Consider the following 13,551-nt stretch of genomic DNA (forward strand, 5'->3'; position numbering starts at 1 on the left):
CATGGAACGGAGCCTGGCTAGACCGAACCCACGTTCAGGTCCAATGCTTGCATGCTTCCCAAGGTCCATCCCGTCACTCATCGTCAGCAACTCTTCAAACATTCGGTGTCCCTGATATATATATATATATATGTGTATGTACACGACGGAGCAGACAAAAACCCTCTCCGTTACAGAGAGACACACAACCCAAGAACCCAAGGATACGATCAACACCGTCTTCCCCCACCTCCCAGCTGCCATCACCGCTCGCTGCTGCTGTCTGTCCCTCGAGACGGAATCGTTTACGAACAATTCTTCCAGAGAAACCTTGTGTCTTCCTTCGAAGCAGACCATACTTCCGACATCTCTCACTGAACTCGCACATACTAGGACCGATTAAGATAAGAAGAGAAAAAAGAAGAAAGAAAAAAAAGAAGAGAAAAACCCGCTTGTGCTACTCATGCAACCTGCATCGTCCGACGCGCAAGGCCCATCTCCCTCCCGCCGTCGGTCTCGCTACACATCTTCTCCCGTCCCGTCAAGCGGCGGCAGCGGCATCAACAAGCGAGCCAAGTTCTCCACAACGGAAGCAGCGGCGGCAGAAGCCTCCTCGAGAAGGAAGAAGAGTATGCCCCCGGACACGGTGGACATGAGCCAGATGTCGTCCCTGCCGTCGTCCCTGCCGTCGTCCTCGCCGTCCGTCTTCCAGCCCTACAGCGGCGCCAGGAGACTGGTGATCAAGAACCTGAGGACGTCCGCCTCGGCCGACCGCGACGCCCAGGTTCAGCAGCACTACGAGAGGACGCACAGGGACCTCCGGGACGCCCTCGACGCCGTCTTCTCCTCGTGCAAGCCCGCCGTCCCGCTCGAGAGGCTGTACCGTGGCGTCGAGGACCTGTGCAGGAGGGGCGACGCCGACAAGGTCTACAGGACGCTCAGGGAGAGCATGGATACCCATGTCCGGACCGTCATCCTGCCGCGCATCGAGAGGTCGGCAAGGACTTCGACCATGGAGACGGCCAGCAGGCTCTTGTCTGAGTGGCAGACGTGGAATACACAAATGGTAATGCTACCACCACCACCAACACCACCACCACCACCACCATCACTACCAATACCACTATTGCTACTACTAACTACTACTACTACTACTAACTACTACTACTACTACTAACTACTACTATCATTATCATTACTATTACTATTACTGCTACCACCGACCTACACCCTCCATATACCTTGGCGTCCCTGTCTGACTTCTCTCTGCGTCTACTACAGATTCTTGTCCGCTCGACATTTAGCTATCTTGACCGAACGTACCTCCTCCGCGAGAAGCTGCCCTCCATAAACGACTTGACCATATCCTACTTCAAGAAGATGGCATTCCCCGCGCAGGGCCCCGCGTACGCCCACTCGACCGGCAAGAAGACGGTGACGGCCATGTGCGAACTGATACAGAGCGACCGTACGGGTGAGGGCTTCGACGCCGCACTGCTCAAGGGCTGCCTGCGCATGCTGTACGTGCTCAACGTCTACGTCAAGTACTTCGAGCCCGTCTTCCTCGAGCTGTCGGAGCCCTTCTTCCGGGACTTTGTCGACTCGCACGCGACTTCGAGCCTCAAGGCCTACATCCAGGCGTGCGAGAGCTTGCTGACGAAGGAGCACTACCGCTGCCTCGAATTTGCCGTCGAGTCGGCCACCGAGAGGCAGCTGATGGACACGGCCCACGCCATCACCATCAACGACTACACCGGCAAGCTTCTCGACGCCGACAGCATGGCCAAGCTCCTGGCCAGCAAGGACGTCGACTCCATGAAGGGGCTGTACCAGCTCCTCTGCCTGTCGGGCATCCAGAAGCAGCTGCGCCAGCCCTGGACCGACTACATCCGCGGTGCCGTGTCGCAGGTCATCGGCGACAAGGAGCGGGGGGACGAGATGGTTGTGCGGCTGCTGGACCTCCGACGTTCGCTGGACCTGATGATCCGCGACGCCTTCTCGCAAGACGACGAGCTCCTGTATAGCATGCGCGAGGCCTTTGGCAGCATGATGAACGACCGCAAGGTGGCCGGCTGCTGGGACATTGGCACCTCCAAGATTGGCGAGATGATTGCTAAGCACATCGACATGCTCCTGCGGGGCGGTCTGAAGGCCCTACCGACCTCGCTCCTCTCCGACGTCAAGGACCGGGCCGCGGCCGAGAAGGAGGGCCAGGCGAGCACGGCCGACGAGGACGCCGAGCTGAACAGGCAGCTGGACCAGGCCCTGGAGCTGTTCCGCTTCATCGAGGGCAAGGACACCTTCGAGGCCTTCTACAAGAAGCACCTGGCGCGCAGGCTGCTGCTGAGCCGCAGCGCCAGCCAGGACGCGGAGCGCAGCATGCTGGCCAAGCTGCGCGGCGAGTGCGGCGCCAACTTCACGCACAACCTGGAGCAGATGTTCAAGGACCAGGAGCTGACCAGGGACGAGATGGAGGCCTACGAGGAGTGGTGCCGCGGCGGCGGCCCAGACCGCAAGCCTCTCGTGGACCTGCACGTCATGGTGCTGTCGGCCGCGGCGTGGCCGTCGTACCCGGACGTGCAGCTCAGCCTGCCGGACGAGGTGGCGACGGAGACGGAGCGCTTCGACGCCTTCTACAAGAACAAGCACACGGGCCGCATCCTGTCGTGGAAGCACTCGCTCGCGCAGTGCGTCCTCAAGGCCAAGTTCCCCAAGGGTGCCAGGGAGCTCGTCGTGTCGGCATACCAGGCGGCGGTGCTCCTGCTCTTCAACTCGGTTCCCAACGACGGGGCCCTCGGCTACGACCAGATCTCCAAGAGCACGGGCCTCAGGGGCGGCGACCTGGACAGGACGCTGCAGTCCCTGGCGTGCGCCAAGGTCCGCGTGCTCTCCAAGTACCCCAAGGGCCGCGAGGTCGGCGAGTCCGACACCTTCACCTTCAACAGGGCCTTTTACGAAGCAAAGTACCGCATCAAGATCAACCAGATCCAGCAGAAGGAGACGAGGGAGGAGAACAAGGCCACGCACGAGCGCATCGCCCAGGACCGCAGGTTCGAGACCCAGGCCGCCATTGTGCGCATCATGAAGAGCCGCAAGACCATGACCCACCCCGACCTTCAGGCCGAAGTCATCAACATGACCAAGAAGAGGGGCAGCGTCGAGCCGGCTGCTATCAAGAAGGAGATTGAAAGGTGAGAGACAACTGAGGCTCCCCCCCCCCCCAAATCCCATCTTTCAAATTCTACGGGATGTACATGTCCTCTCTCTCTCTCTCTCTCTTTGTGTGTGTGCTGACATTCCGCCCGTCTTCAAGTCTCATCGATAAAGATTATCTAGAGAGGGAAGGCAATACATACGTATATATGGCGTAGAAGGATGGATGACATTCGGGCTAGATGGGGTAATTTCATTTTCTGTGAGAGAGAAAGAGAGAGAGAGAGAGAGAGAGAGAGAGAGAGAATATATATGACGTGATGAAAAGTAATGCCGCAATCTTTCCCTCCTTCCCTTCTTCTTTTTTTTCTCGGAGTTCTGGGCACAAACACTTGACGGTACTTTCTCTACGCTGCGGATTGTAGGAAGGCCTGGAGGAACGATCAAGTGTCGGGAACTGCGGGGAGATCGTAGAGACCCCGCTATTCTCCATGGCGGGTCGAGCGAGACTGGGGTTTAGATGGAGCGGTTGAGAAGGCAAGGATGGGATCTAGATCAGATCCGTCATGGCAACACGAGCATTGACCGTGTATAGTCGTATTGCCCAGAACCTCTGCAGCAGATATCAGTACCAATGTGTTTCCTGACTCGAGTAATACTCCAAGTCACATACCCCGTGCTCTCTGCAGGATGACGGGGATACCTGATCTGGCGCCCGAGTGCCAGCTCACCAGCTGACCCAGATAGACTAGAAGAACCCCCCCCCCCGGGTCCCAGAAACACGGTCACCCGTGGCGAGATGCATCAGATGTGAAAAGAGCCTACAAGTCGTCAAGCATTCTTCTCAACCATGTATCGGTACCGCGAGGAGTGTGTGTGGTCGGATGGACCGATGCGGCATCATCCAGCTCACGTCAAGCTGAGGAGGGAGAGCTTCGTGAGGACGAGTGAAGGACGAGTGAGGAGGTTGGGATCAACAGTGTGCGGTGCTGCACCTTCGCCGGTCACAGGCCAAGGGAACCGATGCGCGACAGGTAGAAAGTGCAGAAGGAGAGGACGTGGGAATAATCGTGCAACGCAATGGTTCATCGTACATGTGCAGAGGAGGGGCAGGGAGGAGAGGGTGTGAGAGATGTACAAGGGTTGGGTGGGAGGGATTCAAGGTAGGGGTCGTAGCCTATATCAATGATTATACTATCATCAAGCCATTCATCCCTATCCCTCTTTTCATTTCCTCTTACTTCACCTCAGGACTTTAGATCAGCTTTAGAGCTGGTTCCTAGCATGTGATTAACTCTATGGGTCCTGTATAACTCCTCCCTACAAATTCTCTATGGATTCCACAGATTATTGCATGTCATCACTTCTTAGGTCTCTGTCTTGCTTCCTGCTGCTTGTCTCTCCTCTTGACTTCCTTGGGGATCCTGGTTTCCCTCCTTCTTGGGTACCCGACGGAGAGTGAGAGAGAGAGAGAGAGAGAGAGAGAGAGAGAGAATAGAGAATCAGCGAGTCACCTCAGGTAGAGAGAGGAATGTGAAGATGGACAAGGATAATATTACGTACAGGGCATAATGCGTCCTCATTACTAAGATGGTGGGTGGGTGGGTGGGTGGGTGGGTATTATCATGTATTATTATCAGTTAGCAGTATTGATATTAGTGTTAATTAGTATTAAGTAGGTCACGAGAAAAAAGGGAAGGAGCACAGCAGGTAGAGATCACGGCAGGAAGCAGTCAGGACTCAGGAGGCCTTTGGTGGTGGTGGGGTGCATGTAGGAAGGTACGCCTCACTCATCATCTGTGTACAGCTGTCAACGAGTCTAGGCTGAACGGAACAACATTCTCTGATTCATCTTACAATGCAAGTCATCTTCATCTTTCCCCTCCATGACCTCACGAACGAGGAAAGGATATGAAGATACGATAGCGTCTTACGGCATGAGACTATATTGTTATATGCTACACGGTCCAGCTTTTATCTCTGTTTACTCCCATGGTGACATCATGACTTGCAGCACAAGGCCACCCGGCTCCCTCGGTCAACAAGCTCTCAGCATGTACCAAGACTCTAGGTATGGCGTCAGTGGCACCCCCTTTTCATATCTGAAAATTCTGAAGCCTCGTTCCGGAATCGGGAGTCTAGCCTATCAGGTCCTGAGCGGTGATGATGCATATTCTACAGCAAAGAGTACGCGTCCCCGGTCTATCTATCGTATGCTAGCTCAGCCCAACGCCTCGACGACGTAGGGTTCCCCGATCGCCAGGGATCGAATAGATTGGGCCCGAATTGTCCGTATAGCGCCCCAGAAGGAGGAAGCAAAGACGGGGAAGTCAGCGGCGTCTGCTGCTTCGGACAAGATGAGGGACCGAAGAGGGACCCCTGGTGTCCATCAGCCGACTCAGTGCGTGCATTGCATCAAGCACTGCATGGGCATTCAGGCTGGCGCGTCGCATACATAAATAACACGTCGGCACGTTTCCTTGTCCCCTGTACGCAGCCGCCGGGACATCTTGCATACATGTCAAGGTCACTCACTGATTTATCCTACGCATCATCCTACGCACCATCGTACGCACCATCCTACCAAGTCTGCCTTGTGGCCAAGCACCGTTGACGGCTCAGAAGACTGGTCAGGAGAAGAAAAAAGCACCGTGGTGGGTGTGGTGCGCAGTAGTATGAGTATCATACATGCAGCAGTACTATTACTGTACTCCTTGACCATCATCACATGGACACATTATAGCCAACATGTTTTTCTGGCGATGCGCTGCTGAATCGAACTGCTGTGAGCGTTCGTCCCCGGAACCTGCAACTTCGAGCAATGCACTTCGATGCAGGTAAGATCGTGGCAGGTGCGTGAACTGGGCTTCAGCATAGTTCTGGAACCTTATACACCGCGATTGGCGGGACTGGTGTGAGGGAGCCTCCATCCCTATCACCACGCGGCCACCCCATGGTCGACGAACTCACCATTCGTGAAGGGATGATTTGTCTCCCCGGGGGGACATGCTGACCATGAGCTACATACGGACACAGCCTCTTCTCTTCCGATCACTTTCATTTTTTGAGACTTGAGAGTATATTACACATGTGCCGCCGACGTTCTGCTGTGTTACCTGCAATGTATAGTGTCGTGGCGATGATGGGATGATGGGATGAGTCATGTTGGGCTCAGGATTCTCAAAGAACAACCAAGATAACTGCCATGGCAGCACACACACACACACACACACACACACCAATAGCTGCCAGAGCAACACCTCCAACGCTCCCTCCTCCAGTTTCCTGAATCCCAAGGATGGCCGCCTCACTCTGTCTGCCTTTTGCCTCGTCTTGGCGGTCCGCAGACCAGTAGGAAGAGACGATGAGCTGTCCTTGCTGATTATGTGTGCATGCCTATGTTGTAATGCGTCCCATGTCAGCCACCTTGGAGGAAACGGCTGCGCAGTACCTATCATGGCAGCGCACACAACCCGACGATGGATGAGGGGTCGAGATAGAAGAGGAGAGAGAGACCGGGTTACGAATAGAACTAATACGTCCCGACCGAACAGACTTGAACCAGGTAACTCGAGTAATCCCATGGCCACACCACGTCGAGAAAGGTGTTGATACACACTGATGCTAGGACTGCGACATATAAAGAGCCGTCGCCGACTGAAGGACCTTTGCTTTCCTGTTTCTCCGTCTCTCCATGCTGGCTCTTTGGCATGAAAAAAGTGTCGCTGGTACTCTCTACCAGGCCATATCCCCAGTCTCTCTTCTTCCCCCCAATTCATAACTATCTTGAGAGTACCTACTGCTATTACTACTACTACTACTACCAAGTCAACGAACCCCTTCGCGACTACACACACACACACACACACACAAGCTGCCAATCATATAATACTTTACCAAAACCATGTCAGGAATTTCCCCTCCTCCGATGGGCGTTCCTGGACGTCCGGTGCAGAGTCACCCTGTACTGAACCGGGCGCCCGATGGCCTCATCATGGGCACGCACACACACCACCAGCAAGGCTATCAAGCCACCCCCCGGCCTCCTCCCATGGGAGATGCAGGCCCCGTACCTCACTATGATCAAAGCTACGCATCCCAGAACACCGCGCAGATGTCTCCATATGCCGCAGACGACGGCCGGTACTGGGCACAGCAGGGAGACGTAGCAAGCCCGACAACTCATCCTCGTCGTCAGATAGAAAGACGCCCTCGCATCAAGACAGACATTGTCGATCTGAGTCAAAAATGCAAGACCGATGCGAATGCACGCGAGAGACTTTCGTCCTTCATCGTTGTCAGGATGAAAAAGGCCGATGTCACAAACGATGTGGACGAGGGTGGATACGCCCTTACGCCGTCGTGGGTCAAGGTAGAGCGCACCATGCAGCACGACGCGCCCAAGCGCGAAGCGACACGCCATGTCTGCTGGCTGAGCCGGTATACCGAGCCGGTGGAGGAGAAGAAACGGTGCCTCCCTGAAAAGCTCAGGGACCAGCTCGACGACGTGCAGGGGCTGATGGAGGACGAGGAGACCGACCATCGGTTCTACACCTTCCTGGCCCAGATCGCCACCGAATATGAGGAGCGCCGGGCCGAGCACGAGCCCAGCAAGCCCCGGAGCAAGGCACCCAAGCGCGGCGACAAGGACAAGGACAAGAAGTACAGGGAGAAGCACGGGACCAGGCCCAAGGACGGCAGGTACCGAAACGACCACAAGGCAATAGTCTTCCTCGCACCACCCCGCAAGCCGTCTAAGAAGTCCCCCTCCCCCTCCTCCCACTCCTCCTCCCCCGAGCCAGAGCGCGAGCCGCAGCTGGTCGCGGTCACTGCCTACTTCAAGAGGGTGCCACGGACAGAAGTCAACTGCCTGGAGATGTATAAGATGGAGCAAGGCAGACGAGACGAACCGTCCACGGAGCGCGTCGACATGCGCCAGCAGGCTCCCCCCTACCCGCCCAGCAACCAGCAGCAACCACCGCTTCCTCGAGCTCAGCTGCCACAGGGGAACGGCACCGTCATTCCCGCCGTGGACGTTTGTGGGTTTGGCATGCCTCAATATGGGCAGCAGCAACAGCAGCCATATCAACAACATCAACAACAGCAACCGCAGCAACCGCAGCAGCAACAACAGCTTCTGCAGCCATATCAACAACAGCAACCTCAACAACAACTGCTGCTACAGCAATATCAACAACAGCAACCTCAACAACAACAACAACAACAACAACAACAACAACAACAACAACAACAACAACAACAACAGCCACAACAACAACAGCCACAACAACAACAGCCACAACAACAACAGCCACAACAACCGCAGCAGCAAAGACCGCAGCAACATGCCCCAAGGCCACAGATGAACCAGGCCACCTACCAGCTGGAGCACGTTGACCAGCAACGAGATGCTCATACATCAGCCCCTCAGTTCGTCGGAGGAAACTGCCCCGTCAACGATGGGTTTCCGAACGAACCGTACCCTCAGCAGAGACCGCCTCAGGTCGACCAACCACACATGAACCTCCAAACACAGTTTCCTCCTGCCCCTGCCCGCGCTCCAGCGCCTCCTCGTCTGACTCCTGCTCCGGCTCCTGCTGCCGCCCCCGGGGCTGCCTCTCCCGTATATACCCACCCCCCAGCTCCGCCGGGTCATGCTGCCCTTCCTCCCCCGCCTGCCCCTGGCCGTGCTCCGGCGCCTCCTCGTCCGACCCCTGGTCCGGCTCCTACTTCTGCTGCCCCTGCCCCCCCGCCTGCCCGTGGCCGTGCTCCAGCGCCTCCTCGTCCGACCCCTGGTCCGGCTCCTGCTGTCCACCCCGGGGCTGCCCCCACCGCGCATCCTCGCCCCCCAGCCCCGCCGGGTCACGCTGACCCTCCGCCTCCGCCGGCTGCGGCCCCCGCTCCCGCTCCCGCTCTCCGTACACCGGTGGTACCACCACCGGCGTCACGGGTCCCGTGGCCGCAGCCACCAAAGACTCATCACACGCAAACGAATCCGGCGACGCCCAAGGCGGGCGGAGGCAAGAAGCTCGCCAAACCCCCCCCAATCATCAGCAACGAATGGAAGGCACCCGGGCCCGCGCTTCAGAGGTCGCAGCCGCACCGCCAACAGGCGCCCAGAGAAACTGATTCGGACAGCAGTGACGTGTCGAGTTCTGAGTCAGACAGCGACAGCGACCAGGAAATCACAACGCCCCTCTCGTCTCCCAACTCTGAAGCCAGCAACAACAGACTGCCCAAGAAGGCGAGAAGTCCAAGTCGAGACCTTGACATCGACGACGAGCAGATCTCGGCCAGGGTTCATCCGCCGAAAGTCTACGGGGCCTCCTCCAACAGGGAGCACACCCAACCACCTTCTCGGCGAGTAACAGTGGCACAGCAGCAGTCCCGACGCCCGAAAGATTACAGGGATGCGGAGACGCTATCGGGGGCCGAAGACGGCTACCGTCCGCGGCAGGACACGGGGAGACGGCCTGCCCACGTCCCGGCTCAAGATCCTCGCAGAGTCATCAGCCATCCTCCCGAGGACGAACTGAGGATCGTCAGGCCCAGGGGCAACCGCCCAGACTGCTCCTACGCCGGGGACGGCCCCCCCAGGTCGGCACGGCAAGATGACAGGCACCGCGCCCCCAGCAGGCATCCTGCAAGGTTCACTGCGCCGGAGAGCAGCGCCGGCGCTAGAGCTGTGCCAGAAAATCGTCGGCAGCACCTTGAGCCGGAATCACGCCGCCCAGCAAACGGCCACATCTCTGGCATGATGGCCCTAGGACACCCCCATCTTGGGCAGGACCGTGGCTCGGCGCGGCGTCGTGACGCGTATGATGACTATTACCCCTCTGGCAGCGAGCACGAGGAGTATGACAAGGTGGCGCCTAGGCCGCCGAGCGAGGTCAGGAGGTACGCTAGGAGGACTGACAGGGACGGAAACGGTAGAGGGGGGTCGGCCAGCGACGTCCAGGTAGGGTCCGGCAGAAGCGGTCCGTATCATGGTCGTGAGGAGGCATCGTACCGGAGATGAGACGGCGGATATACAAAAGCTTGAGATGTACCGGTAAAGGAGATGATTCACAGTTGGAACACACAAAGACCGGTATCTGTTTCATCTTGGTGAATTTTTTTGATATCCCCCCCCCCTAAGTATCATGTATTTATATGTATTTATATTTTATATATCATTTGCATACTTGTATGTTCATAGCGTTGGTCGTCGCGGCAGCAAGGGACCGTCTTGTACATACACTCGTACGTAGTAATAGCGAATACTCAACGCGTCTCACCCCGAGACAAAGCCCACTCTCCCTCCTCCCCCACAGAGTACGGATTACGGAGTATTAGTAAGTAACAATAATGCCGTTCAACTAATAATCGAAGGCAACCTAGAGCAAAACACCACTCCCCACTACCCACTACTACTACCACCACCACTACTACTACCGCTACTACTACTACTACCGCTACCGACCCTCCACAGATCCTCTCGCATCGCTCTCTGTCCCGGCTCTCCAGCAGCGGTCAGGGTCACATGTATCGTGGAGGGGTCCGTTCGGAAAGATTTGGCTTGTCGGCGCGTCTTTTGCTCCTAAACCATCCGGTCGTCAATTGCCCTCGACGCGACGCGACGCGACACGGACACGGCACGACACGACAACCCCTTCCATCTTAACTGATCCAGACGCATATACGAGCAGACCATCGTTCTATGACGCCTGGCTCCATCAGCCTACCGCTTGGATCCTCGTCGACCCGTCGTCATAGCCTGCCCCTGCTCCTGCTCCTGCAGCCTACTCGTGCCTACGCCGTCCAGCCTACACCCCGACGCCGACTCTACCCGCACACCGCTGGTCCTGCCGCCGCCGCCGCCGCCGCCGCCATCACTACGCCCAGCAGCAGCGACGTCAACATGCTGGGAAAGGCCGCCAAGGCTTATGGGGCGAATCCGCCGCCGTCCCGGCCGTCAGCCGACTCGGACATTCGAGACCAGTTCAGCAGGCCTGCCGCCGCCGCCGCCGCCGCCGCGTCGGCGAGGACCGAAAACGAAGAACAACAGCGGATGCTGTCACAGAAATGGCAGCGTACAGCATCGTGGCAACAGCAGAAAGGGGGGAACCTTGCTTCGCTGTACAGCCATCGAGACTCGTTTCGGGACGAACAACCGATCCGCGATGACAGCAAGAGCAACGTGGTTGACCTGACGATGCCGGGAGCGGACACGATACCCAAGGCCCAGGCCCAGCCAGAGGTCTTCTTCCTCGAGGATGACTTCAGCGACGACGCCGATCTGGACCTGGACTTCGAGGCACCCTCGGCCCTACCACCGATGCCGAGAAAGGCAGAGCCGGCAGCCAAGGAGAATATACCTCCTCCTCCTCCTCTGAGATCCACGCAGGAAGTAGAATGGTCCTCGTCGCCGCCGTCACATCTGCAGCCCCCAAAGAAGGAGGATGCGGCGTCTGCCCCGTCCCTTTCGCTGAAACGCCGGTCCTCCGGTGAGGACGAAGGCATGTTCAAGGCGCCGCCGCCGAAGAAGCGTACACTTCCTGCGTCGTTCCTGGACCCCCCTGCAGGAGATGGACCTCAGCCGCCGGCCGCCAAGCCGTCCGTCGCCAAGACGCCTGCGCACAGCGCTCGGAAGGACTTTCTGGACCCTTCTGCCAGCGCTATAAAGGAGCAGCGGCGGCTGCTCAAGAATCAGCGCCAGCCCCAGGAAGCCGGCGGCCGAGAGAGCAGAGACGGGTCCGAGAAGGATCCCGGGCCGGCCCTGAACGCCGCCATCTCCCTGAGTCCGGAGCAGAACATGGTCAGGGATCTCGTCGTCAACCAGCAGAAGAGCGTCTTCTTCACCGGCCCGGCCGGGACAGGAAAGTCGGTCCTGATGAAGGCCATCATCAGGGATCTCAAGGAAAAGCACGCCAGGGCCCCGGAGCGCGTCGCCGTGACGGCGTCCACCGGCCTGGCGGCGTGCAACATCGGCGGCATCACCCTGCACAGCTTCGCGGGTACGCACCGGGCCCTCCCCACACGGACGGAATCTGTCGGACCACACTGCTAACCGTATCCGTCAGGCATCGGGCTGGGCAAGGAGCCGCCCAACATCCTGGTGAAGAAGATACGCCGAAACCCCAAGGCCAAGAACCGCTGGCTGAAGACGGAGTTTCTGATCATCGACGAGGTCTCGATGGTGGACGGCGAACTGTTCGACAAGCTGTCGCAGGTCGGCAGGCTGATCCGAAACAACGGCCGGCCGTGGGGCGGCATCAAGCTCGTCATCACCGGCGACTTCTTCCAGCTGCCGCCCGTGCCGGACGCCGGAGCCAACCGGGAGGTCAAGTTTGCATTCGACGCCACGACGTGGAGCACGTCGGTAGACTACACGTTTGGCCTGACGCAGGTGTTCCGCCAGCGCGACCCCCGGTTTGCCGAGATGCTCAACGAGATGCGCCTGGGCAGGATAAGCACCGAGACGGAGCAGGCCTTCAGGGCGCTCTCGCGGCCGCTGAAGTTTGACGACGGCGTCGAGATGGCGCAGCTGTTCCCCACGAGGGCGCAGGTGGAGCACTCCAACGTGTCGCGGCTGCGGGCGCTGCCGGGGGAGGCGCGACGGTTCGCGGCAGCGGACTCGGGAGATCCCATGGTGCGCGACAAGCTCCTGCAGAACATGATGGCGCCTCCGGTCATCGAGCTCAAGGTGGGCGCGCAGGTGATGCTCATCAAGAACTTTGACGCGTCGCTCGTCAACGGATCCCTGGGCAAGGTGATTGCCTTCTCGGACGAGAAGTCGTTCGAGATGTCGATGGGCCTCGGCCAGGACGACGCGCCGGATTCGGCGGCCCTGGCCAAGGCCCGGGCCAAGCTCCAGCAGTTCCAGAGCGCGTCGGCGCAGGGCGACAACAAGTACCCGGTGGTCCAGTTCATCGCGGTCGACGGAAGCTCGCGCACGGTCCTGTGCCAGCCCGAGGAGTGGAAGGTGGAGCTGCCCAACGGCGAGGTCCAGGCCAAGAGGACGCAGCTCCCGCTGATCCTGGCCTGGGCGCTCTCGATCCACAAGGCCCAAGGCCAGACGCTGGAGCGGGTGGCGGTGGACCTGGGGAGGGTGTTTGAGAAGGGGCAGGCCTACGTCGCGCTCAGCCGAGCCGTCAGCCAGCAAGGGCTGCAGGTGCTGCACTTCAACAAGAGCAAGGTCATGGCTCACCCGAGGGTATGCGAGTTTTACAAGCAGCTCCCGAGCGTGGAGGAGGCGCTGGCATCGTACAGACCCAAGTCGTCGTCGATCGGGGACTTCATCACGAACCGCAAGGGGGCTGCTTGAGCATCATGATTGCATGTCTTTTTTTCTTCTTCTTTCCCCCCCCCCCCTCTCGTCGCATCTTCTGTGCGTGTGTGTTTTTACGGGGGTGTATGGGCATCTGGGAGGGCGTCTTG

At 58.4% G+C, this 13,551-nt stretch overlaps 3 protein-coding genes across 3 annotated transcripts; all 3 read left to right on the plus strand.

Moving 5' to 3' along the window:
• Positions 1–442: 442 nt before the first annotated feature.
• GMORB2_6689 (cullin 4) lies at positions 443–3,168 on the plus strand (the record flags this gene model as incomplete). Its single annotated transcript, XM_035468659.1, has 2 exons — positions 443–1,045; positions 1,261–3,168. Coding segments are annotated over 2 exons (2,511 nt in total), but the record flags the coding sequence as incomplete, so codon positions are not given.
• A 3,868-nt stretch (positions 3,169–7,036) lies between these two features.
• On the plus strand, positions 7,037–10,150 carry GMORB2_6690 (uncharacterized protein; the record flags this gene model as incomplete). The annotated part of the gene is made up of 4 exons (XM_035468660.1): positions 7,037–7,096; positions 7,388–8,171; positions 8,669–8,993; positions 9,271–10,150. 4 exons carry the CDS (start codon positions 7,037–7,039, stop codon positions 10,148–10,150), a joined length of 2,049 nt encoding a protein of 682 aa, XP_035321794.1.
• A 681-nt stretch (positions 10,151–10,831) lies between these two features.
• GMORB2_6691 (ATP-dependent DNA helicase PIF1) lies at positions 10,832–13,438 on the plus strand (the record flags this gene model as incomplete). Its single annotated transcript, XM_035468661.1, has 2 exons — positions 10,832–12,128; positions 12,195–13,438. 2 exons carry the CDS (start codon positions 10,832–10,834, stop codon positions 13,436–13,438), a joined length of 2,541 nt encoding a protein of 846 aa, XP_035321795.1.
• Positions 13,439–13,551: the final 113 nt, after the last annotated feature.

The sequence above is a fragment of the Geosmithia morbida genome (assembly GCF_012550715.1).
Source record: "Geosmithia morbida isolate 1262 chromosome Unknown scaffold_6, whole genome shotgun sequence".
NCBI lineage: Eukaryota > Fungi > Ascomycota > Sordariomycetes > Hypocreales > Bionectriaceae > Geosmithia > Geosmithia morbida.